Source organism: Stegostoma tigrinum, chromosome 8 (assembly GCF_030684315.1).
Source record: "Stegostoma tigrinum isolate sSteTig4 chromosome 8, sSteTig4.hap1, whole genome shotgun sequence".
NCBI classification, from domain to species: Eukaryota; Metazoa; Chordata; class Chondrichthyes; order Orectolobiformes; family Stegostomatidae; genus Stegostoma; species Stegostoma tigrinum.
In genome coordinates this window covers 33180256-33204603 of record NC_081361.1, presented here as the reverse complement: position 1 = coordinate 33204603, position 24348 = coordinate 33180256, and the positions used below count along the sequence as shown (strand labels likewise).

The window sequence follows — 24348 nt, the reverse complement described above, 5'->3', positions numbered from 1 at the left end:
AACAGGCAACAAAAGTTTCTATAAATATGTAAATCGCAAAAGTGTGGCAAAGGTAAACATTGGTCCTTTAGAGGATGAGCAGGCTAATTTAATAACTGGGAATGAGGAAATAGCTGAGGCATTAAACAGTTATTTTGTGTCAGTCTTCACAGTGGAAGACGCAAATAACAACATGCCGAAAACTGATGGCCAGAAGGTTAAAGCAGGTGAGGGCCTAGAAACTAACATTATCACTAAGGAGGCAGTGCTGAGCAAACTAATAGTGCTAAAGGTAGACAAGTCTCCTAGCCCTGATGAAATGCATCCCAGGTTACTAAATGCAGTGATGGGGGAAATAGCAAATGCAGTAGTAATTATGACCAAGATTCACTGGACTCTGGGGTGGTTCCCACAGAGACGAAAACAGCCAAAATGATGCCACTGTTCAAAAAAGGAAGTAGACAAAAAGCAGGTAATTGTAGGCCAGTTAGTTTAACTTCAGGAGTGGGGAAAATGCTTCATTCTATCATTAAGGAAGAAATAGCAAGACGTCTGGATATAAATTGTCCCATTGGGAACACCCAGCGTGGGTTCATGAAGAATAGGCCATGTTCAGCTAATTTGGTGGAATTCTTTGAGGACATTACCTGCATGGTAGACAAGGGGGAACCTGTGCATGTGGTGTATCTGGATTTCCAGAAGACATTTGACAAGGTGCCACACCAAAGGCTGCTACACAAGATAAAGTTGCATGGTATTACAGGTAATGTATTGGCATGGTTAGAGGATTGGTTGACTAGTAGAAAGCAAAGAGGTAAGGGTAAATGGGTGTTTTTCTGGTTGGTGGTCAGTAGCTAGTGGTGTGCCACACCTGGAGTACTGTGTGCAGTTTTGGTCTCCTTACTTGAGAAGGGATATACTAGCTCTAGAGGGGGTGCAGAGGAGATTCAGTTGATTCCAGAGTTGAGAAGGTTGGATTATGAGGAGAGGCTGAGTAGGCTGGGATTATACTCTTTGGAATTCATGAGAATGAGGGGAGATCTTAGAAACATTCAAGGTTATGAAGAGAGTAGATAAGATGGAGGCAGGGAGGTTGTTTCCACCAGCAGGTGAAACTAGGACTAGGGGGCATTGCCTCAAAATAAAGGGAAGCAGATGTTGTACTGAGGTCAGGAGGAACTTCTTCACCCAGAGGGTTGTGAATCTGTGGAAATCCCTGCCCAGTGAAACAGTTGAAGCTACCTCGCTGAATGTGTTTAAGGCAAGGCTAGATGAATTTTTGAACAGTAAAGGAATTAAGGGTTATGGTGTGCGGGCGGGTAAGTGGAGCTGAGTCTCAAAAAGGTCAGGCATGATCTTATTGAATGGTGGGGCAGACTCAAGGGGCCGAATGGCCTACTCCTCTTAATTCTTACGTTCTTATGAAACATCAGCTTTCCTTCTCCTCTGCTACCTGGCCTGCTGTGTTCCTCCAGCTCCACACTGTTAAGTACCAAATCAAGTAGTTTCAAATTCCAGAAGAAGGGAACAAAGGTTAGTTTTCCCTATTCTCAGGGACCATTGTTACTATATAATTCTTGTCTATTTTCGTGAGGCATTAACTGTGTTTCGTTTTGTGTATTTAGAATCAACTTTAGTAGTACCACTTTTTTGTGTGAAAGGATAATTTTTCTGTTTTCTGCATCAGGAATGTAATCAAAGTATATTTTTATAGGAAATTTGTAGTGTTTGAAGTCTTGCGAGAAGATGAATTTTCTCCACTGAAGAATGCAGATAGTCAGAATGGGAAAGACACACCCACAACAGCACGCCATGCTCTGATGTCCCTGCACCATCGATGGGTACTAAACGCGGGTGGACACTTTGTTGATGAAAATGGAACGAGGATTCCAGCAATTCCCAGGTATGTAATTTGAGCAAAAGGTCTACGATAAAATACACATTCGTTTGGTAGCATTTCCCAACCTTGTGACTTCTGCCACCTAGTAGGTTAAAGATAACTTACACGTGGAATGGCCATCACCTCCACTTCCATTTTTGAAATCTGGTTTAAATATGGTAAAACAGCTGCTTCTGTAAGTTTCAGAATCCCTTTTAAAAAGTCGTCAAGAACACCTTTGAATTCAGAATAGAATCAGGACGCAACTTGCTACAATTCTTTCTTTGTGCAACTCCCAAACCCACAACCGACTGTACTTGAAAATACCAGGACACATGATCAATATGAGGACAGCCGCCTCCAAGTCAGTATGTCAGTTACTGGGTCAAATTCCTAGAACACACTATCCCTAGGAATACCTTTCTTTACACTTGGTGTTGTGGTCCAAACAAAGTTCACGATCGTGTGTTTTTTTTTTCCAAGGAAGTTGATGAATGAGCAATAGCTGTTGCCATCGTCTACACCCTGTGACTGAATATGTACAAACGTTTGGGTAGAAAGATGGATTACTATCCAGATAAACACTCTCTTTCCCAAGTCTAAAATTCCACCTTTAAAACTTCCAGTACGTGCTATATCATCATCTTTTGAATTTACATCACAATGCAGCTGATGATTATAAATTGAAAGAAAACAACAAAAATTTTCTTGGGCCAATCTGATTGGCTGCTGTAACCGCTCAGCAGAAACACTGTTCACACCCGTTTCAGAAGCTGTCTATTATCATAATCATCATCATCTATTTTGCATTATTTGTTCCTGAATCTTGTTGAGATTTATAAGATTGCTACAGCACAGCAATAGCTTAGTCTGCAAACATCAGCACACAGAATAAAAACTGTTGTATAATATAAGGAAAGACAGATTTTAAGACGTATTATCAGTGTTAAAATATTAGCAAATACATCCAGCTGCAACCAGGTTTTATGTGTATGTGGTCATTCAAAGAATGTCCACTAGATTGATTCCAGAGATGAGGGATTTTTTTTTTCATGGAGAGAGATACTCCCTGGAATTTAGAAAGACAGGAGATCTGATCTAGTTGAGGTATACAAGATGCTAAAGGGGATTGCCAGGATGTTACCTCATGTGACAACTTAGAATGAGACGTCATTGTTTTAGGATGAGGTAGCAGATTTAAAACAGATGAACAGAAATAATTTCTTCCAAATGGTCATGAAACTGGAATTCCGATCTCAGATTGCAAATGGGTGCTGGGGTAGTGAGTAAATTTGAGCAGATCGATGAATCTTTAATAGTTGAAGGGTCATGGAAAATGAGCAGGAAAGTGGAGATGAGGCTGAGGTCAGCAAAACGATACTGAATGGTGGAGTCAGTTTGAAGAGCTGAATTGTCTACACTCGCTCCTAGTTCATATGCTGTTATGTTCTATTGTTTAATTTGTGATTTACATTCGTGTGAAAATAACTGTAGTTGATAATGTAGGCAGAAACAATTACAGCTTAGCTTTTAAAATTTGTACAGCTTCACAATTAAATTTATAATTACAGCTATATATGTGCGTTGCCCAAATCCAGTGAGACTTCTCTCCCACCTCAGTTTAGCAATCCCTATGTATGCAATGTGGTATCAGCCCATGGTAGACTTTCACAGTTTTTGAGCTCTTTTAAATTTTCCTGATTTCTCAAACTAACGGTACCTGCTACAGAATTCTTGGTATTCATTTTTATTTTGAGGTTTCCTTTACCATCTTTTAAGGAAAGTGGCATTCAATTTCATTTATGAGATAAAAATGAGTTGATTCTCCTCAAAAGATATAGATCTGTATTAAAAATGTTGTTTATGATTGCTGATAAATCAGATATATTTCTGGAAATACTTTGCACAAAAGTTTAATGCACATTGAATGGTTACTTATCCCTTTGTGATGTCTGCATTTATTTGAGATGCCTCCTGTATGAAGTGTTTGATTTGAATCAATTTTGGAACTCGTAATTTGAACAGCAGACCAGACAGTCCAGTTTGAACTCTTTTACCACAGAATCGTTTGGGAGATATTGGGGAGAAATTTGATGTCCGAGACAAGCCTCTTATTTATTCCCTTTTACGGTCTTTGAGTTTTATTAAAATTCATTTTCATATAATTTTGTAGAATGTTGTTTTTCATTAAATCAATTTTATTTCATTCCCGTATTTATTTGTAACTTTGTGGTTTTGTTGTATTTTATTTTCCCATTAACTCACTCTTTGTTCCCATGTGGCAGTTCGACAACTGGAATGTCAGAAGCGATCAATAACAAGTAAATATCTTGGGTTTGGTTTAATGCATGGTGATGGGTCATGGCTGCTTTGCTGAAGTAAAGGAAACAATGTAGAGGAAGACTTGCCTTTTTGTACTGCCAGTGTGTAAATGCTTTTAAAGCAAAACAAGATTCTATCAATATGTTTTGTATAATTAATCATGGCTCTCATTATGAACAATAATATTATCCACTGAAAACCTTATTACTATAGTGTTAAAGGGCATAGTTGGATCATGTGTGATCCAATTCATTTTGCAAGTCCAAATTTATTATCTCCATATTAGAAGTGTGCAGAAAAAGCCTTAATTTCCGAAGAACACGTGCTGCCTTATGGCTATCCATTAAATATGTCAGTACTTGACAGTATATGAAGTATCTGATCAAGTTCTATTTGCCTCACTCTAACCCAGACTGACTTTCAAGTTATCAAAAAAACCCAAGAAGACATTATTTTTGTTTGTTCTTAATTTGATCATCCTTTCCATTTTTATTTTGTTGTGCTTGGTGATTCACTATTTGCTATCATTTCATTTAGGGGTGTACCCCTCTTCAAGCCACTGAAACATTGGATTTAATGCATTATTTTTAGCATGCTGTGTTCTTTCTTTTTAAAATTCAATTTTTAAAACAGTCTGTTAATAGAATGTAGATAATACCATTAAAAGAACAGTCCATGGCTATTTTTCTATAATGTAGTTCTTTATGTATTGACTGGGCTTAGACATTGGCAGTTGCAGGTAAATGCTGACCTTATTAGATTGGTGGTGAGAACACACATACTAACACCTAAACAAGGTTTGCATGCCTGAACACTTCTTAGCATGTTAATTTGAGTAATGGTGATTGGTTTGGACTTTTAAATCAGCAGTACTATCTCTTCTAAAGAATCTATCCATAATTACATCAGTCCAAGTTGCCTTTAAAAATTATAGGTCTTTAATTTAATTCCTTTAGTGTTGATGATTACTGAAGAGAAAAGGTAACTGAAAGACACTCGTTCTCCAGAAAGCCAAATTGCACCAAAATTCACTTTGGTTTTCACCTTTCTCTTTAAAACAAAGGTTGATTTTTGAAAGAATCATTATGTCCAAATACTGAAATAAAATTAAATCCCATTGATATACTAAATTATCGCATTTCCTTCAATTGAATGAAGAAACAGTTGGGTTATTAAACAGTTTTTAGAATCCCTACAATGTGGAAATAGGGCATTTGGCCCGTCAGGTTCACATCAACTCACCAGCAGAGGTGAGTCTGCTTCTTTTTTTGCCATTATTTTAATTTAGAATTTGGTTTCGCATTTTAACATGTTCAGCATAAAATGTTCCTTCCACGTACAATTCTGACCTTTTAATCCAACTACCGAAGAGTCCTGGTTACAGACTGGATATGTGATGGTGGTTTTAGAGTGATTGTGATCCATAATGAATAAAAACTGCTTGTTTCTCACCTCATTAGACACCACTATGGGTGATGTAAAGAAACTTTGTAAATAACCAATTAATTCCAGCTACCTCAGAGAGAGTATTTGGTTGTTTACAATTCTAATCCAGTTATCATCATCCCCTTCCATAAAAGTTGAAACGCTAGTGTTAATATTGACTTTGAAGCTTTGTTAAAAAGCGACTATGCAAGAATTGTGGTGATAGATTCTGAGAAGACTTAGTATTTGCTGAGTGAGTTTTAGTAAGTTGCTAAAAATCATATTTTTCTTTTCAGTCTACAGGAGTTAGCCGATGTTCCAATCAAATGTGAAATTTCTCCAGTTGTCTCTTACTCTGGAGAGGTGAGTGTTTACTTAACACGGATTAGAAGTGAAACTTGTATTTATGGACAATTATTGTCTTAATCAGTTATCTAAAACAGTATAAACTCCAACACTAAGTGTACTGATTTAACAAGCTTTGTATAAAGCTGATGGATGAAACCTTCTGTGAATGTAACAAACTTAGCAAGAAAACAGACCAGGATGAGTTCTCACATTTTAAACATTTAGGAGTGGATGTCTCAAGCTGCTGAATTAGTAAAAATAATGAATAATGTTAGGTATACTGGTAGATTAAGTAACTTGCAGGAGGCTAAATAAAGTTGTTCAGAAGGACATGTTACTGGTGTTTCTGGGAAGATTTGTACATAATTCCCTCTGTTAGAATGTTGAATTGCAGAACCCTAGAAGGTGCTGTGGAATATTTAAGTGTTTCTGGGACTTGTTTCTCTGTTCTTTGACCTGCCCAATGAAAACTCCGACCCTTTTTGTGGCTTTCACCCTTCCTAACCACCTCCCATTTCCCTGCTAGTAATAGGAACATTTTTGCAGTCTAACTTCTCGTTAAAACAGGTAAGTGGTTTAACATTCATAAGTTGTACTAACAAATTGCATTCTTTCAGAATAAGTCTAGGAGGAGAGAGATGTACTTCGTGTAAAATAGGGGAAATGTGTTCAACAAGCATCCAGGGAACAATTGAAGACGGAAGGCTCCCAGACCTCTACAAGATAGTTTGAGGTTTTGGCTTGCACTTAAGGACCAAGATCATATCTTTCTGGTACTTGTGAAGTTAATGATTTTATTTTCCAGCCTTTAGCTTCAGGCAGTATGATTTAGTATTTGTACCTAACAAGATGGGGTTATTGAAGATTGAAATTAGCTGAGTATTGGCAACTTTTGATTCTGTGTTAATGTCAAGACAGCCATTCCAATTTTTTTAAACATCCTTTTAGATTAGATTCCCTACAGTGTGGAAATAGGGCCTTCGGCCCAACAAGTCCACACCGCCCTTTGCAGCATCCCATCCCACTATAACCCACACACCTGTGAACACTACAGGCAATTTAGCATGGCCAGTCCACCTAGCCTGCACGTCTTTGAACTGTGGAAGGAAACCGGAGCATCCATAGAAAACCCACGCAGACACGGGGAGAACGTGCAAACTCCACACAGACAGTCACCCGAGGCTGGATTTGAACCTGGGTCCCTGGTGCTGTGAGGCTGCAGTGCTAATCACTGAGCCACCGTGCTGCCCCTTAAGCATCCTTTTGGTAATGAAAAGTTTTTGACAATTTGGTCAAGATAATTTGTAGGATTACCAATTCAAGGGGAGAGTCAGCATTTTTATTATATCCAGAAGTATTGTCACAAACAAATGAATAGCTTTTCCCACCATGAAATCACCTGTGGCAACTTCAACTATTAAGCTCCGTCAGTAAATTATGTGTTTCCAGTTGTTCAGTTTAAGTCAAGCATTAGCAATGGCACCAAAAAATACGGAAGAAGGTTAAATCAAAACTGAGTTGGAAAGGAACCATTTATACTGCATAAAAGGGGAGTGCTGATTACTTGGACTCTGGTAGAGCATTATCATAGAGAATACAGTTAATGATTGTCTGTTAACTGCCAGGCTTGATTTAAATTTTAAAATCAGCCATATTGACTGGTTAAGGTATTAGCCTGAGAAATGACTCAGTGAATGGATCTCACGTATTTTATTACTTTGAATCAGGTACAGTATATGTACATGTTGTTTCTGTCTGCAAAGAATAGGGCACTGTGTATTACTATGTAGATTCCATACACACAAGTGCATCTATGATGAAGAGAAAGAATATCATGGAACGCAGATGCAAAGGTGAATCGCATACCCACTTAAGCCTAAATTCCAAAACTTTGTCTAAGTTAACTGAAAATTAAAATTATAGTTTGGCAAGTATAATTAATTTAAATCTAGAAACCACTGTCCGAATTCTAAAGGTACAAGTTAATATTATGAATAAAAAAGTTATTCAGTTCAAATACTGCAGAATTATGAAATCTGGCACAATAGTATTAAATTTGGCAATATATAAAAGCGAGGAAATTAAGAATTTGCAAAATATTTCTCTTCCTGTTTGAGACACATGGGATTTATTGCAAATCTTTTCCCATTTGTCTCCAAGGCATTTTTTGTTACTGTTGTGTTTAAATTAATTAGCGGCTTTGAACAGTGACTTGGAGTATTAGTATATTATTAGAACAGACTGTAGGTAAAGATTGTTCCTCCCAAATCTTCCTTTCATAACACACTGCCAGCAGTTTCCATGAACAGATCAAGTTTTATATTTAAGCCAAAACTTGAAACAGTATGAGAAGAACAAATAAAATTTGAGGCCTGCATGGGATAGCCTCCATGTTTTCCTGTCTGCTCCAAAAAAGCAACTGTGCCATGTTACCAAGATGTTACTTGAGTTTGAAGTCAGCCTGGTCCAAAGAATGGACTTAACACCCACAACCCAATCAATTCTTTGCCCAAATATCATTACAATGATTCCTCAGCAGCAATCAAATCATCAGTGGCTTTCTCTCCGTTGTTGTCATTTAAATAATTTTGAGAGATGTGGGTGTCACCAGCTAAACCAGTATTTAATCATTCGAGCCTAGTTGCCTTGAAAAGATAATGGTGAGCTGCATTCTTGAACATTTGCAATCTCTCTTGTTAGGTACATCCACAACACTGTTAGGGAGGGAACTCCAGGGTTTTGACCCAACAACACTGAAGTGAAGGTGCTACATTTCCAAGCAGGATGGTAAAAGGCTTGGAGGGAAAGTTGAAATTGCTGGTTGTCCCACATATCTGCCATTCTCCTTTCTAGGAGGTAGTTTAGAGTATGCTGTCAACAAAGACTTGGTGAATTTCTGCAGTGCATCTTGTAGCTGGTTCACATTGTTTCATACTGAGAATCATTGGTGGAGTGAGTGAATTTTTTTTATATAGTGCCAAAGAAATGTGTTTCTTTGTCCTGGATGGTGTTGAGCTTCTTGAGTGCTTTAAAGCTACATTCATCCAAGCAAGTAGGGAATATTCCATAATATTCCTGACATGTGCCATTTGGATGATGGACAAGCTTTGAGGAGTAAGGAGGTGAGAGAAAAATTACAAAGAAGGAGAAAACAAGTTGAGCATAAACTTGCAAGAGCTTCACTAAGTATATTAAAACGAAAAGCAAAGCCAAAGTGAACGTCTCCTTAGAAAATGAGACTGGAGAAGTAATGTGGAAGCAGGAAATGGAAGAGTAGTATAATAAATATTTTACATTAGTTTTCAGTAGAAGACACTAATGATTTTAATATTACTAAATAATTAAGGGACAAAAAGGAGGGGAACTAAATACAATAACCATCAGGAGAGAAAAAGTGATGGAGAAACTGTTGTGGGTTAAAGACCAAGAAGTTATTTGGATCTGAAGGGATGCATCCTAGAATATTAAAAAGAAGCAGCAACAGAAATAGAGGATTTACTTGAAAGATTATTACAAGGATCCTTAAATTCTGAAAAGGTTCCAGAGGATAGGAAAACTTTCACTAAGACTTTTTTAAGGAAGTAGAACCAAAACAAATAACTATAGGCCGGTTAGCTTAACATTTGTTGAGAAGTGTTAAGAGTAAAGGACATTATAGAAACACATAATATGATCAAGCAGAGTCAGTGTGACTTTATAAAGGGGAAATCATGCCTCAGTTGGGCTGAGAAATGGCAGATGGAGTTCAACCTGGATAAACGCGAAGTGATGCATTTTGGAAGGTCGAACTTAAATGCTGAATATAGGATAACAGGCAGGATTCTCGGCAGTATGGAGGAACAGCGGGATCTTGGTGTTCAAGTGCATAGCTCCCTCAAAGTTGCCACCCAGGTGGATAAGGTTGTTAAGAAAGCATATGGTGTTTTGGCTTTCATTAACAGGGGGATCGAGTTCAAGAGCCGCGGGGTTATGCTGCAGCTCTACAAAACCCTGGTGAGACCACACTTGGAATATTGTAGGACCACTCTCTCCATGACTCCCTTGTTCGCTCCACACTGCCCTCCAACCCCCCCACACCCGGCACCTTCTCCTGCAACCGCAGGAAATGCTACACTTGCCCCCACACCTCCTCCCTCACCCCTATCCCAGGCCCCAAGATGACTTTCCACATTAAGCAGAGGTTCACCTGCACATCTGCCAATGTAGTATACTGTATCCACTGTACCCGGTGCGGCTTCCTCTACATTGGGGAAACCAAGCGGAGGCTTGGGGACCGCTTTGCAGAACACCTCCGCTCGGTTCGCAATAAACAACTGCACCTCCCAGTCGCAAACCATTTCCACTCCCCCTCCCATTCTTTAGATGATATGTCCATCATGGGCCTCCTGCAGTGCCACAATGATGCCACCCGAAGGTTGCAGGAACAGCAACTCATATTCCACTTGGGAACCCTGCAGCCCAATGGTATCAATGTGGACTTCACCAGCTTCAAAATCTCCCCTTCCCCCACCGCATCCCAAAACCAGCCCAGTTCGTCCCCTCCCCCCACTGCACCACACAACCAGCCCAGCTCTTCCCCTCCACCCACTGCATCCCAAAACCAGTCCAACCAGTCTCTGCCTCCCTAACCTGTTCTTCCTCTCACCCATCCATTCCTCCCACCCTAAGCCGCACCTCCTACCTACTAACCTCATCCCACCTCCTTGACCTGTCCGTCTTCCCTGGACTGACCTATCCCCTCCCTACCTCCTCACCTATACTCTCCTCTCCACCTATCTTCTTTTCTCTCCATCTTCGGTCCGCCTCCGCCTCCCCCTCTCTCCCTATTTTTTCCAGTTCCCTCTCCCCATCCCCCTTTTCTGATGAAGGGTCTAGGCCCAAAACGTCAGCTTTTGTGCTCCTGAGATGCTGCTTGGCCTGCTGTGTTCATCCAGCCTCACATTTCATTAACTTGGAATATTGTGTCCAGTTCTTGTCGCCCTATTGTAGGAAAGATGTGGAGGCTTTGGAGAGGGTGCAAAAGGAGGCTTACCAGGATGCTGACTGGACTCTAGGGCTTGTCTTACGAAGAGAGGTTGACTGAGCTCAGACTTTTCTCTCTGGAGAGAAGGAGGAAGACAGGTGACCTGATCAAGGTGTACAAGGTAATGAGAGGCACGGATAGAGTTGATAGCCAGAGACTTTTCCCCAGGGCAGGATTGACTGCCACGAGGGGTCATAGTTTTAAGGTGTTAGGAGGAAGGTATAGAGGAGACGTCAGAGGGAGGTTCTTCACCCAGAGTTGAACGCATGGAATAGCTTACCAGTGGTAGTCGTGGAAGCGGAGTCATTAGTGACATTTAAGCGACTGCTGGACATGCACATGGACAGCAGTGAATTGAGGGGAATGTAGGTGAGGTGATTTTTATTTTTGGATTAGGATTATTCCACGGCACAACATCGTGGGCCGAAGGGCCTGTACTATGCTGTACTTTTCTATGTTCTATAATAAGTGGGATAGATAAAGGGGAAGAATTGAATGTTAATATTTGGATTTTCAGAAATCATTTGATAAAGTACCACACATTAGGTTACTTGATAGGAGAAGCCTCCATGGTGTTGGACATTCTATATTGTGTGGATAGAGGATAGTCTAACTAATAGACAGTTGGAATAAGGGAGGCCATTTTCAGGATGGCAACCTGTAACTAGTCAAGTACCACAAAGATCATGGCTAGAACCATAAATTATTTTCAATACATATTTGAATGAGGAAAGTGAATGTGTTATAACCAAGTTTGCAAGTGACACAAAAACAAGTGAAAAGGCAAGTGGTGGGGATGATGGTGATGTGAACAGGATAAGCAAGTAGTAGGAACATGGCTGATGAAATGTAATGTGGGAAAATGTGAGGCTATGCACTTTAGCAGGAACAGTAGAGGAGCTGAATACAATTTAAATGGAGAAAGACTACAGAAAGCTATGGAACAAAGAAATTTAGGGATCCTAGTTCATGAATCCCAAAAATCTGTTGGCATTCAGAGTAATAGGGAAGGCAAATGGAATGTTGATCCTTATTTCAAAGAGAATCGAGTAGAAAAGTAGGGAAATCTTGCTAAAACTATACAAGGCATTTGTCAGACAACACTTGGAATACCATGAACAGTTCAGAGAAGGTGCATAGGCTGAGTCCAGGTTGGAGGGGCTGTCTTTATGGGGCGACAATGAGAAGGTTGAGTCTGTACTTGTGGAAATTTAGAGTGAGATTTGACCATATTGAGACACAGACTCTTGGACTTGACAGTGTAGATGTGAAGAGGTTGTTTCCCATTGTGGTAGTGTCTAAGACCAGAGGGCAGCATCTCAGAATAATGGTTTGCACACTTAAGAAAGAAAAGAGGAGAAATTTCTTCTGTGGGTAGTGAATCTGAGGAATTTTTTACCATAGAAGTAGGTTGACACTGGGTCATAAGTATATTCATAGTTAAGATAGACAGAATTTTAATCATGGAGAATCAAGGATTATGGGGAAAAGGCAAGAAAGTGCAGTTGAAGATGATCAGATCAGCCATAATCTTATCGGATGGTGGAGCAAATACATTGGGCTGTCACATGACCTTACTTGCTGTAGGGTTCCGAGCCTCTGAGCTGCTGTTTTAGATGTAGTATGTGTATGGTAGTCCAGTTCAGCTTCTGGTATATGGTAGCCCTTACAAAGACAGAAGATTCAACAATGTTAAGACATTTGAATGTCAGAGTCATGGAGATGTACAGTATGGAAACATACCTTTTGGTCCAACTCATCTATGTCGACCAGATATCCTAAATTAACCTAGTCCTACTTGCCAGAATTTAGCCTATATCCCTCTCAACCCTTCCTGTTCATAAACCCATACAGGTGCCTTTTAAATATTGAAATTGTACCAGCCTCGACTTTCAGCTCATTCCATAAATGCACCACCCTCTGCATGAAAAAGTTGCCCTTTTTAAATTTTTCCCCTCTCACTTTAAACCTACGCCCTCTAGTTTCAGACTCCCCAAACCCAAAGAGAAGACCTTGCCTATTTACCCTATCCATGCCCATCACTATTTTATAAACCTTTATAAAGGCCACCTGTCAGCTCCCAAAGCTCAAACTCTCCAACCTCGGCAACATCCTCAAATCTTTTCTGAACCCTTTCAAGTTCCACAACATTTCTTCCTATAGCAGAGAGGCCAGAACTGCACGCAGTATTCCAATAGTGCCCTAACCAATGTCCTATACAGCCACAACATGACCTCCCAACTCCTATTCTCAATGCACTGACCAATAAAGGCAAGCATACCAAATGCTGCCTTCGCTATCCTATCTATCTGTGACTCCACTTTCAAGGCGTTATGAACTTGCACTCCAAGGTCTCTTTTTGTTCAGCAACACTCCCTAGGAGTTTACCATTAAGTGTAAGGGCCCTGTCCTGATTTGCCTTTCCAAAATGCAGCAGCTCACATTTATCTAAATTAAACTCCATTCGCCACTTTCAGCTAGTAGGCCGATCTGATCAAGATCTTATTGTATTCTGAGGTGATCATCTTTTCTGTTCACTAAACCTCCAATTTTGGTGTCATCTGCAATCTTATTAACTGTGCCTCCTATGTTCACATCTAAATAATTTATATAAGATGACAAAAGGCAATGGACCCAGCACCAATCTTTGTGGCATACTGCTGGTCCCACAACTCCAGTCTGAAAAACAACCCTCCAACACCACCACCCTCAAATTGCAGTGGTTAGATTCTTTCCTGTTGGAGATGTCCTTGCGCCGTATTTGTGTGGTGTAAATGTTACTTGCCCAAATCTGGTTAAGATTATTATTCGTGTAACATCTGATCACATAATATCTTCAAATTATTGTATTTAGTGTATGAAGACTAGATCCTAGTTCTAGCAGCAACTATACAAGCAGCTATAAGAAAATGAGGACCATTTGCAACAGGGGCAGCCAAAGGTATCTGAGGGATTGGATACGTGGAAGCCAGAGATGAGATGAATTTTAATTCCACAAATACTAACAGCTCACTTTTAATGTTAATTCATAACCAATTGAAATAAACTAATTGATCAATAATCTCTAACTAGTATAGAGTCAGTTGTGCAAATATGAAAACAGACTCTTTGGTCCAACTCACCCATTCCGATCAAGTTTCCCTGAACTAAAGTTGGCATGTATCCCTGTTCAACCTTTCCAATTGATGTATCTATCTACATGTGTTGAAATGTATGTGTACCTGCATCTACCACTTCCTCTGGTAATTCATTCCACAATAGAGGCAATAAAACCTCATCCATGAACTAGATTTTATTCTCCTCCCTGCCAACTGTCTGAAATGAAACCAGAAACTTCACTGCTTTGGTGCCATTTTGATTGCAATTTACAACAACGTAGTCATGCAATAACTAAGGTCAGCTTTCTCCATAAAATCACTGATCTCACTACTGCTTCAGCACATCTGTTTAAACTCTCATTCATGCCTTTGTTTTCTCTAAATTTAAATTTTGCAATGCATTCTGGCTAGTCTCCAACATTCTCCTCTTTCTAATCGTGACATCATTAAACTTACTGCTGCGTTTGTTCTAATTCTCACCAAACCCTTATATCCCTGCATTTAATGACCTAAATTGGCTCCTGGTCAAGCAACACCTTGATTTTTAAAATTCTCATTCTTGTTTTCAAACCCTTTTACACAAGCTCAGCTGTCCCTTTGTCTAGATACGCCAACCCTTCAAGGTACTGGCATTTAGCAGATTCTGGTCTCTTGAGCTGTGTTAATTTTCAATTGCTTTGCCATTAGAAACTACATTTTCAGTTTTCCAAGTTCTAAGCTGTAGAATTCCCTCCCTACCCCCTCACCTCTTCTATGTTTGTCCCTTTTAAGACACTTCTTAAAACCTACCTATCTAACCAAGGATATGGGCTTCTGATATCTCAGGCACAACGCCCTGTTGTTTTACAGATCTGTGAAGTTCCTTGGGATGCTTTATTATGCTGTTGTCATAATGCCTTCATTTTACCTGCAAATATTTATGTAATCGGAGCCACTGCGCAGTCCTTGTGGAGACAAAGTCCCACTTTCACGTTAAGAATACCTAGTACAAAACTGTGTGGCACTATCCCTGTGCTAAATGGGATAAATTTCAAACCGACCTAGAAGCCGAAGTCTGGGCATCCGTGAGACCTCAGCAGCAGCAGCAGCAGCAGCAAAAATTGTACTCCAAAACATTCTACAGCCTTGTGCTCTGACATATCCCCCACACTACCATTACCACATCATGCTAGGGGGATCAATACTACTGAATGAAAAGTGCAGGAGGGCAAGCCAGGAACAGCACAGAAACATACTTAAAGATTTGATGTCGACTCCAGTGACACTACAACTCAGAACTACTCGCATACAAACAGCATAAGCAGCAAGTGATAGACAGAGCTGAGTGATCCCACAACCAATGAATCTGATATAAGCTCTATATATCCAGTCATAAATGGTGATGGACAAGCAAACTATACACTGGAAGATCAGGCTCCACAAATATCCCCATGCTCAATGATGGGGGAGCCGAGCACAACTGAAGGAAGAAGGATAATGTCCTTCCCTACTCCATCATTGTAAGGTCCACTACCTTCTCTGATACCTTACACACTACCTGTGACTGTACCCATCTCCCACTGATTATTGTTTGCAACATTTCCCTAGTCACACTGACCCACCCAAAGTACCAATACTACTAACTCTGCACAGCCTAGTCACTTGCTTGGCACACTTGCTCGACTGAACCAAAAGTAGTAGCCTTGATCCCCGCCCCCTTTTATCTCCCAGAATACTTGTCTCTCTCTGTCTCTTGAAGAGAAATAGACCACAAAAGTGCAGAAAGATTGTGATCTGCCTAGCTGAACTCGTCCTAGCCCTCAACAACTTCTCTTTCGATTCCTCCCACTTCCTGCAGACAAAGGGGGTGGCCATGGGTACCCACATGGGCCCAAGCTATGCCTGCCTCTTTGTAGGTTACGTGGAACAGTCCCTCTTCCGCACCTACACAGGCCCCAAACCCCACCTCTTACTCCGTTACATTGACTGTATCGGTGCCGCTTCTTGCTCCCCAGAGGAGCTCGAACAGTTCATCCACTTCACCAACACCTTCCACCCGAACGTCAAGTTCACCTGGGCCATCTCCAACACATCCCTCACCGTGCTGGACCTCTGTCTCCATTTCAGGTAACCAGCTAGAAACTGATGTCCATTTCAAACCCACTGACTCCCACAGCAAACTCGAATACACCTCCTCCCACCCACCCTCCTGCAGAAATTCCATGTCTTACTCCCAATTGCTCCACCTCCGCCGCATCTGCTCCCAGGATGAGGCATTCCACTCCCGCACATCCCAGATGTCCATGTTCTTCAAGGACCACAACTACCCCCCCCCCCTCTCCGCCGGCCGCAGTGGTCGAGAACGCCCTTGACCATGTTTCCCGCAACACATCCCTCACACCCCGCCCCCACCACAACCGCCCCCAGAGGATCCCCCTCGTTCTCACATACCACCGCACCAACCTCCAGATAAACGTATCATCCTCCGACACTTCCGCCATCTACAATCCGACACAACCACCCAAGCTATTTTTCCATCCCCACCCTTGTCTGCCTTCCGGAGAGACCAGTCTCTCCACGACTCCCTTGTCCGCTCCACACTCCCCTCCAACCCCGGCACCTTCCCCTGCAACCGCAGGAAGTGCCATACTTGCCCCCACACCACCTCACTCACCCCTATCCCAGGCCCTGAGATGATCTTCCATATCAAGCAGGTGTTCACCTGCCAATGTGGTATACTGTATCCATTGTACCCAGTGTGGCTTCCTCTACATTGGGGAAACCAAGCGGAGGCTTGGGGACCGCTTTGCAGAACACCTCCGCTCGGTTCGCAACAAACAACTGCACCTCCCAGTCTCGAACCATTTTAACTCCCCCCTCCCATTCCTCTGACGACATGTCCATCATGGGCCTCCTGCAGTGCCACAATGATGCCACCCGAAAGTTGCAGGAACAGCAACTCCTATTCTGCTTGGGAACCCTGCAGCCCAATGGTATCAATGTGGACTTCACAAGCTTCAAAATCTCCCCTTCCCCCACTGCATCCCAAAACCAGCCCAGCCTGTCTCCCCTTCCCTCACCTGTTCTTCCTCTCACCCATCCCTTCCTCCCACCTCAAGCCACACCTCCATTTCCTACCTACCACCTCATCCCGCCTCCTTAACCTGTCTGTCTTCCCTGAACTGACCTATCCCCTCCCTACCTCCTCACCTATACTCTCCTCTCTACCTATCTTCTTTTCTCTCCTTCTTCGGTCCGCCTCTTCTCTCCCCCCCCCCCCTCCCTATTTATTCCAGTTCCCTCTCACAATCCCCCTCTCTGAAGGGTCTAGGCCCGAAACATCCGCTTTTGTGCTCCTGAGATGCTGCTTGGCCTGCTATGTTCATCCAGCTCCACACTTTGTTATCTTGGATTCTCCAGCATCTGCAGTTCCCATTATCACTGAAAAATTGTGTGGGCTGTTGTCTATCCTTTATTTCTCAGTCCTGAGCAGTGAGTTGACCAAGACCCACAAACAATTAAGACAAGCTTCCTGAATGGCTGCACTAAACAACAAGGCAACAGAGCAATAATGTAAAGGTGGTGTCTCTGGCTGAGTGGGAAAAAAAAATCATGCAAGGCAGGGATGCTGTGACCGACTATGTAGACTCAGTGAGTAATGTCATAACTGTAAGATAAGAGATCAGAAATGTGACTTAGTCCAATCTATTAACTGGGTGCATGTCCCTGAACTGTGTGTCCTGAATGCATTATTACAATGCTAGTTGGCAGTACACCCTGCAATACGGCACTGAAATATAGAAGCGATTGTATATGTATATGCAAAGTGATGTCATGAGATTTCTTAAAGGCTGGCATCAATCTGGTGCCTATATCTGTGGCCATTGAGGCATGTGTGGCAATGCCTTGATGTTGGTGCCTGGTTTCCAACATGGAGAATGCTTGAGCAAACAACGATCTGGATCCTCCAAGAACGCACTTTGGTTTCCTTGTCGGATTTTCTCGTGTTTAGCTTATTGGGAAGCTTGATAATTTGGGAGAGTGTTATTAAATGAGTTGTGGTATTAATAAGGCATTCAACAAGCAATAATGCATGTTATTTGGCATCTCCCCCTGGCCTAGTGAGAATCTTGCCATGACATTTTTTTTAAAAAATTGTGTGATGATTTTATTGGTGAAAGGCCTCGCTCCTTCTGTCACCCAACTCTGACATGTCTCCCCATAAGCCACGTCGTTCAGATCCTGAAAGATTCCGTCCCAAGAATTCAAAGTTTCTCTGAAGGTATAGAAGGTACAAAAAAATTTCTTACCTTGCACAATAATTAATTGGACAGATCTGAAAATCTAACAGAGGTAAGTACCAAGGGCAGAGTAGAGGATATTGTTGAGCAAAGAGACAGTGTCAAAGCTTTTCATCTTGCATTCATTAATACAGGTGCAATAATGCAAATTTCAGAAGAATGCAGCACTTTACACTGTACTATGATGCATGATGAAAAGTTTCAATAGCATGTCCCTCTTCGGTAGTACTCAAGCCTGTGTTACCAAGTGAATATAGAACGCACATGCAATATTTTACATTAAAAAGCACTGAAACTTAATGAAAGAAATATTTTAGTTTGCCTGTATCTGTGTTAGACCATTCCAAATCAACATAATGCTTAGGGGGAAAAAAAAGCCCTGCTTTCTTCAAACTCCTGCATCTAAAAGATAGAAATTACTTTATCTTGTGGCAAAATTATCAACCCTTTGCATTTAAGCCAGTTCTATTAAACATTTAATATTTTTCTTTTACCAAAAAAAGTATGAATGCTGGAAATCTAAATAAAATATTGGAGAAACTTAGCAATTCAGGCAATATCCATGGAGAAAAGAACAAAGTTAGTATTTCAAGTCAAAATACGCCTCTTCAGAACTGAATATAGAGTTCCGAAGAGGTCTTTGAACTTGAAACGTTAACTGTTTCTGCCTCCATTAATGTTGCCAGACCTGGTGATATATCTTTTAACTGCAAAATCAAAAGAATACCCTCTGGTACAATTGTTTACAGCCCAGCTCCTCCTCCTGACCTATTTTAATGAGATTCTAACCTATAGAAGTGCTGTAGGCTCACCTCTGCTAGACCCTTGATCCCAGTAATATTCATTTACATGTGGGATTTTTCTAAATGGTGGATGGAGGGAAGACTTCAACTCAAATAGCAGACAATTCTAACCCACAACACCACCCTGAGAATAATTTTAATTTTATGAATGGCACTATTCTGTTGCTGTTCCCGTAATTACATAGTTCCATTGCTAGAATTGAAATTATAATTTGTGTTGCAGGATCTGGATAAATATGTTGCAGGACGTGAGTTCCGGCCTCCGCTGATTATAGATGAGAATGGGGTCCAAGAATTGACTGCAAATGGGCTCTAAAATGAAAAATGCAGCAGAATGAGAATCCTTTTAGAAGACCATCTTTTTACAGCAATTAAGCTGTGCAACAACATGCATTTAGGACCATTTGTACATTGTTCAACAGTTATACCCAAACTTGTTTTAAATTATAATTTAAAAATTTCTTTCAAAGAAAATATTTTTAAACTATTTTACAGTTTTAGTATTTAAATCATTATTTGCATTATTATAGAAGCTGGTTTATTTTTTCAGTGGAATAGGTTTTGTTCACTGGGTATGGTTGAATTTTTATAGATCTAAATGTTAATATATCACATTAAAATAATTGAACATCATGTTAGGTGATAATGCAGTCAAATTTTTTTAAACCCAGCCTGTATAATAATTAAAATATCATGTTCAATGATCGGTCAAATTAACTGCTTTAATTTGTGGTGAAGGCCTTCATAACTTACAGTAACAGATGTTATGGGTCTTATACTTGTGATTAATAATGAATATGTCACTGCATTTTATATATATATTTATATATGGCCTCTTGTTCTATGAAGGGCTTCAATTGGTACTAGGGTATTTATTACTTAAAACTGAGCCTTTAAAGAATAATCTCCACAGAATAGTCTTGGTCTGCTACAGTTACAGTACCCTCTCAAAGGCTGAATTTGCATTTAGCTTGCAACCTAATTTTGTTATGCCTGTTCCACGTTATGCAGAATCTCCTTCAGCTACCCAGGACCAATAGCCTGGTTTGTAACAAATTAAGCTTCTCTACTGCCGTAGAGAAATCATTAACTTCCTTCAGAAAAAAAGAATACTTTTGAAATCTGACTTAGCTGAATTTTAAGTGGTTTTAGAAACCTCCCTTGAACTGCTCAGCCTGTTCTAGACTCTAAAGGAATGCCTGACAAATGTCTCTGAATTCCTGTTGCTTTGATTATGAAAATGCTTTAATTTTTTTCTATATTGGTATTGATGATACCTTATACTATAAATTGCATCTTGTGAATGTTCAATAATGAAAAAGGTGTCTTGCCAAAGAACTTCAGAATTTGGTTCTTGCACATAAGCAAATTGAGCTACATAGCTCATTCTTTGTCAGCCACTTTTTATAGTGAATGATTATTTTGACAGCCAAATAAAATCTTATCTAATTTTGTTTGCTGCTTAATTTTTTATATGGATGTTAAGTCAATGTCTCCCTTGCCTTATGAATGGTAATAAATGACTATCTTTTTAAGCAAGTTCCAGGTAATAGTTTCTGTCTTGAATGCAACTCTGTAAAAGTATGGTGTTGGAAGATACTTTCTAAATTCTACGTGGAATCTATCAATGTAGGACCATGCTCTACCTTTTGTTATGATTAGACTTCATTGTTCCTCAATTCCTTATGATTCCACTCAGAATCATAGAAGGCGTGATCATAAAACTCCTTACTTCATTCTTCTAGAGTTGCGGCTGGTAAAACTTGCCTAATGTGGACTTTAATTTTGCATATAACAACATGTCCAGCCATTAGAATTTCATTATATGGCTGCAATATTTCCCTATGGTATCCTGACAGCACCACTGCCTGGGGATCACTGCCCGCTCATTTGCAACTCTGAGGTGGGGGGAGTGGTCTTCATTTTTTCCGTCAGTACCTTTGTTTTATTGCAGTAGCATTCACACTGAGCTGCTGTTTTTAAACAGTGGATCAGTTCGTCTTGCTGCTATCAAGAAGTTCTTACTTTCTCCTGCAACTGTTCACTCATTCAGACTTTAACAGGTTTCTCAAAGACCACTGGGGATATGACCTTTGATCCTGCAAAGTCCTTGCTGAGAAGCAGGTCAAAACCTGTTCACAATTGGAACTGCAGCCACGGTCACTAGTTTCAACGCTATCCCAGCACAAGATCACTTTCCAGTTGTACCCAATATCAGGGGAAATAGGCATATAAACTTGTTCAATCCTTGTCTCTTTCCCACTAGAATGCGGTAAGCTATGCCTTTTTTCAGAACTGAAGTCTGTTTAGTCCTGATATCCTTCAGGATCATTAAGTGCCTGCTTCCTCATCCCAGGAACTATGGTCCATCTTCATTTGGACACAGTTTCATAATTCTCATACTTTTTATGACATTTATGACATCTATGCCCTCGGGAGTTTGGTTAAACATTGAAGCACAATATATGAACATTCTATACACTTCCTTTGAGCAATTCTGGATAGTGATCTTAGATGCTATAAAAGCTGTAACTTATGAAACTCACCTTCGAACCAATGTCCTACCTGCTGTATTGAAGATTTCCAGGTACTAGAAGAGCTGACTGTAAGGTGAGAAGATGTCTTTGCTCTGCCACATGATAATATTATGGACATAATGGTCATGATTTATATTTTTTAAAAACACGTTGTTGTCCAAATTGTATTTTTAGAACAATTCTGTTTGTGTTAACACTCACATTCCTAGAAGAAAATAGATTATATTTTTTAAGTTGTATCCTTATAGTTTTCTTTTCCCAAAGTATGTCACAAACCATAAATTTTGTGACATAATTTTCATTACATTAAAGGTGCCAGAATTGGGCTATAGACTAAGAATAGAACATGAATAGGTTATAGAGCAGTTTTCTCAGGTGCTTTGCTATCGCTAGTGTGTGTATTATGCTGATTTATATTTCTAAAGCATATGTAAGCAGCAAGCTGTGCACTAATGACGAGTTGGCACAAACTGGTTTCAATGTTCTCAACATAATTTGGCATATTTTTATTTAATAGAGTTAATGGATTCATTTGTTAAAGTACACTAACCAAAGTTGATGTTAGGTAAAGGAGCAGCTTAAATGTAACTAAAGTGGAGATCTTCCAACAAAATCTTTGGGTAGAAAATTCTGGGGAGAGCAGATGCTCAACTGTCAAAAGTCAGGAAGTCAGCCATACTGACAATTTGTTGCAGTTGAATGAACTAAATTTATAGATACTGGGAGCTGTACTCCTCACTGAGATAAAGGTTTCTCACTCTCTGGAGCTCTGGGTGTTCTGACTGGGGACTGACAAGACTATGGGCAGGCCTAGAAAATATGTTTGGATAGTTTCCAGAGTGAGGGTCAGTCAAGGGATCTCTTTGGAACCTTTTATGGAGGGTACAAAGTTTGTAGGGGTGTGGGTTTTGAATGGGAGAGCAGAAGGGAAAGGGCGTACTATCTTCTGGTGAGGTGCCACCAATAAGCAAAAGAACCCCCCCTCCCCCACCAACTGCACAAAGGTAGTTTACCCTTCTTTGCTATTTTTAAAACTTTTGATTAAAACAGAATGCCCATCCCAAACATTCTATGGTGTGTGCTGTCTAGTATTGAGACCGAGTTTTATATCACGCACAATTGAACCTTATTTACATATGGTGGGTGAATTGCCAATTTTGGCACCTACTCCTAATCTTATGGGGATGGGTAAGACTACGTGGACTAATATCCCAGTCTATTTTACATGCTTCTCCTGCCAAAAATAAGTCAGTGAGTGTATATAATATCCAGTCCCATGTCAGCTTTAACAAAAACATTTTGCCATCCGAGATATTTTATAAATCAACTTAATTACTAAGGTAAATTCTTTAGTAAGAAAGAAAAAAGTACAAGCATTGATCACGTAACAAATATCATCAATAGCAATAACTTCTGTCATATCTGTTGATTTTACAAGAAGGAATACATAGTTCATTTTTAATCACTCATTGTGAACTGAAAAACTTCTTGTAAAGCCCTAAATCATAATTGGAATGTCGGAGCCAAGGACTGATTACAATTATGTTGCATTCCCCTATGTATAACACAGTCTCTAATGTAGAAGTACGAAGGTTCCCAAATAATGTGTTGCAAATCAAGTTCCCAAAGTGCTCACTGTAAACTCTTTCACAGACCTGGTGCTTTGCCAGACAAACTACAGCCAAAATTTACTTAGGTTGTCTAATCTGAAAGGTTAGACTTTCAAAGCCAAGTAAATCAATCATTGAATTCTTCCAAGGTAGAATTGTACAAAGCTGTAATACAGTGCTTGGTTTGAAAAGGTAAAGCAGAGTGGTAGCTGAAGAAGCATGTTCATTTCCTGAAACCTGTTTCTGGTTATAAAAATGTTTGTCTAGCTAAGATCTTCAAAAATTTAATTACCAAATCAATAACAGAGTCTCACTTAAATAAACCATGACTTATTGACGATAACTAGTCAATAACTACCACCTGGTGGCTCTGACATCCATCATTATGAAGTGCTTTAAGAGGTTAGTAATGGTACATGCCAACACCAGCCTCCAGGATTGCCTTGATCCATTACAATTCAGTTACCACCACAATAAGCCCGCAGCAGATGCCATCGCCCTGGCCCCACACTCGTCCCTAGAACATTGGGACAGCAAGGACACCTCGGTCAGAGTCCTATTTATTGACTTTAACTTTGCCTTCAACACCATAATTCTAACAAAACGCTTCCAAATTCCAAGAACCAGGACTCTGCCTCCTCCCCCTGACTTACTATTACACAGATACAAACAAACTGTAGCCAAATTCTGCTCTAATTCATTTAGAAATTTGTGATGACACCAGTCGAGTGGGTCAAATCACAGACAATGAGAGTATAGGAAAAAGAGCACTGAGTGGCAAGGTGTAAAGAAAACAATCTCCTTCCCCCCCCCACCCCACCCCACCTACAAATGTAGCAAAATGAAGGCGCTCATCATCAGTGGCCCTGAGGTGGAGATGGTCAAGAGGTTCAAGTTCCTAACAGTAGATATCATCAACAATCTATCCCAGTCTGGCCCCTTCAATACGACAGACAAGAAACCCTCAACTTCTTCAGAAGGCTAAGGAAATTCAGCGTGCCCACAATGACTCTTTTATAGATGCACTATAGAAAGCATTCTATC

At 40.3% G+C, this 24348-nt stretch overlaps 1 protein-coding gene across 4 annotated transcripts in view; it reads left to right on the top strand.

The window, feature by feature from the left end:
* uap1 (UDP-N-acetylglucosamine pyrophosphorylase 1) overlaps positions 1–20654 on the top strand; it is a 46012-nt gene extending 25358 nt beyond the window's left edge. Inside the window, exons 7-11 of one of the 4 annotated variants that reach the window (XR_009446052.1) lie at positions 1694–1882; positions 4144–4179; positions 5902–5968; positions 10923–11097; positions 19381–19490. Coding sequence is in view for 2 of the 4 variants with exons in the window: in XM_048539363.2 (XP_048395320.2) it covers positions 1694–1882; positions 4144–4179; positions 5902–5968; positions 19381–19473 (385 nt within the window). In the remaining 2 variants the exon portion in view is untranslated. Of the gene's footprint in view, positions 1–1693; positions 1883–4143; positions 4180–5901; positions 5969–10922; positions 11098–19380 lie in introns of all 4 variants that reach the window. The other 3 variants (XR_009446053.1, XM_048539363.2, XM_048539364.2) reach the window with 3 other exon arrangements.
* Positions 20655–24348: the final 3694 nt, after the last annotated feature.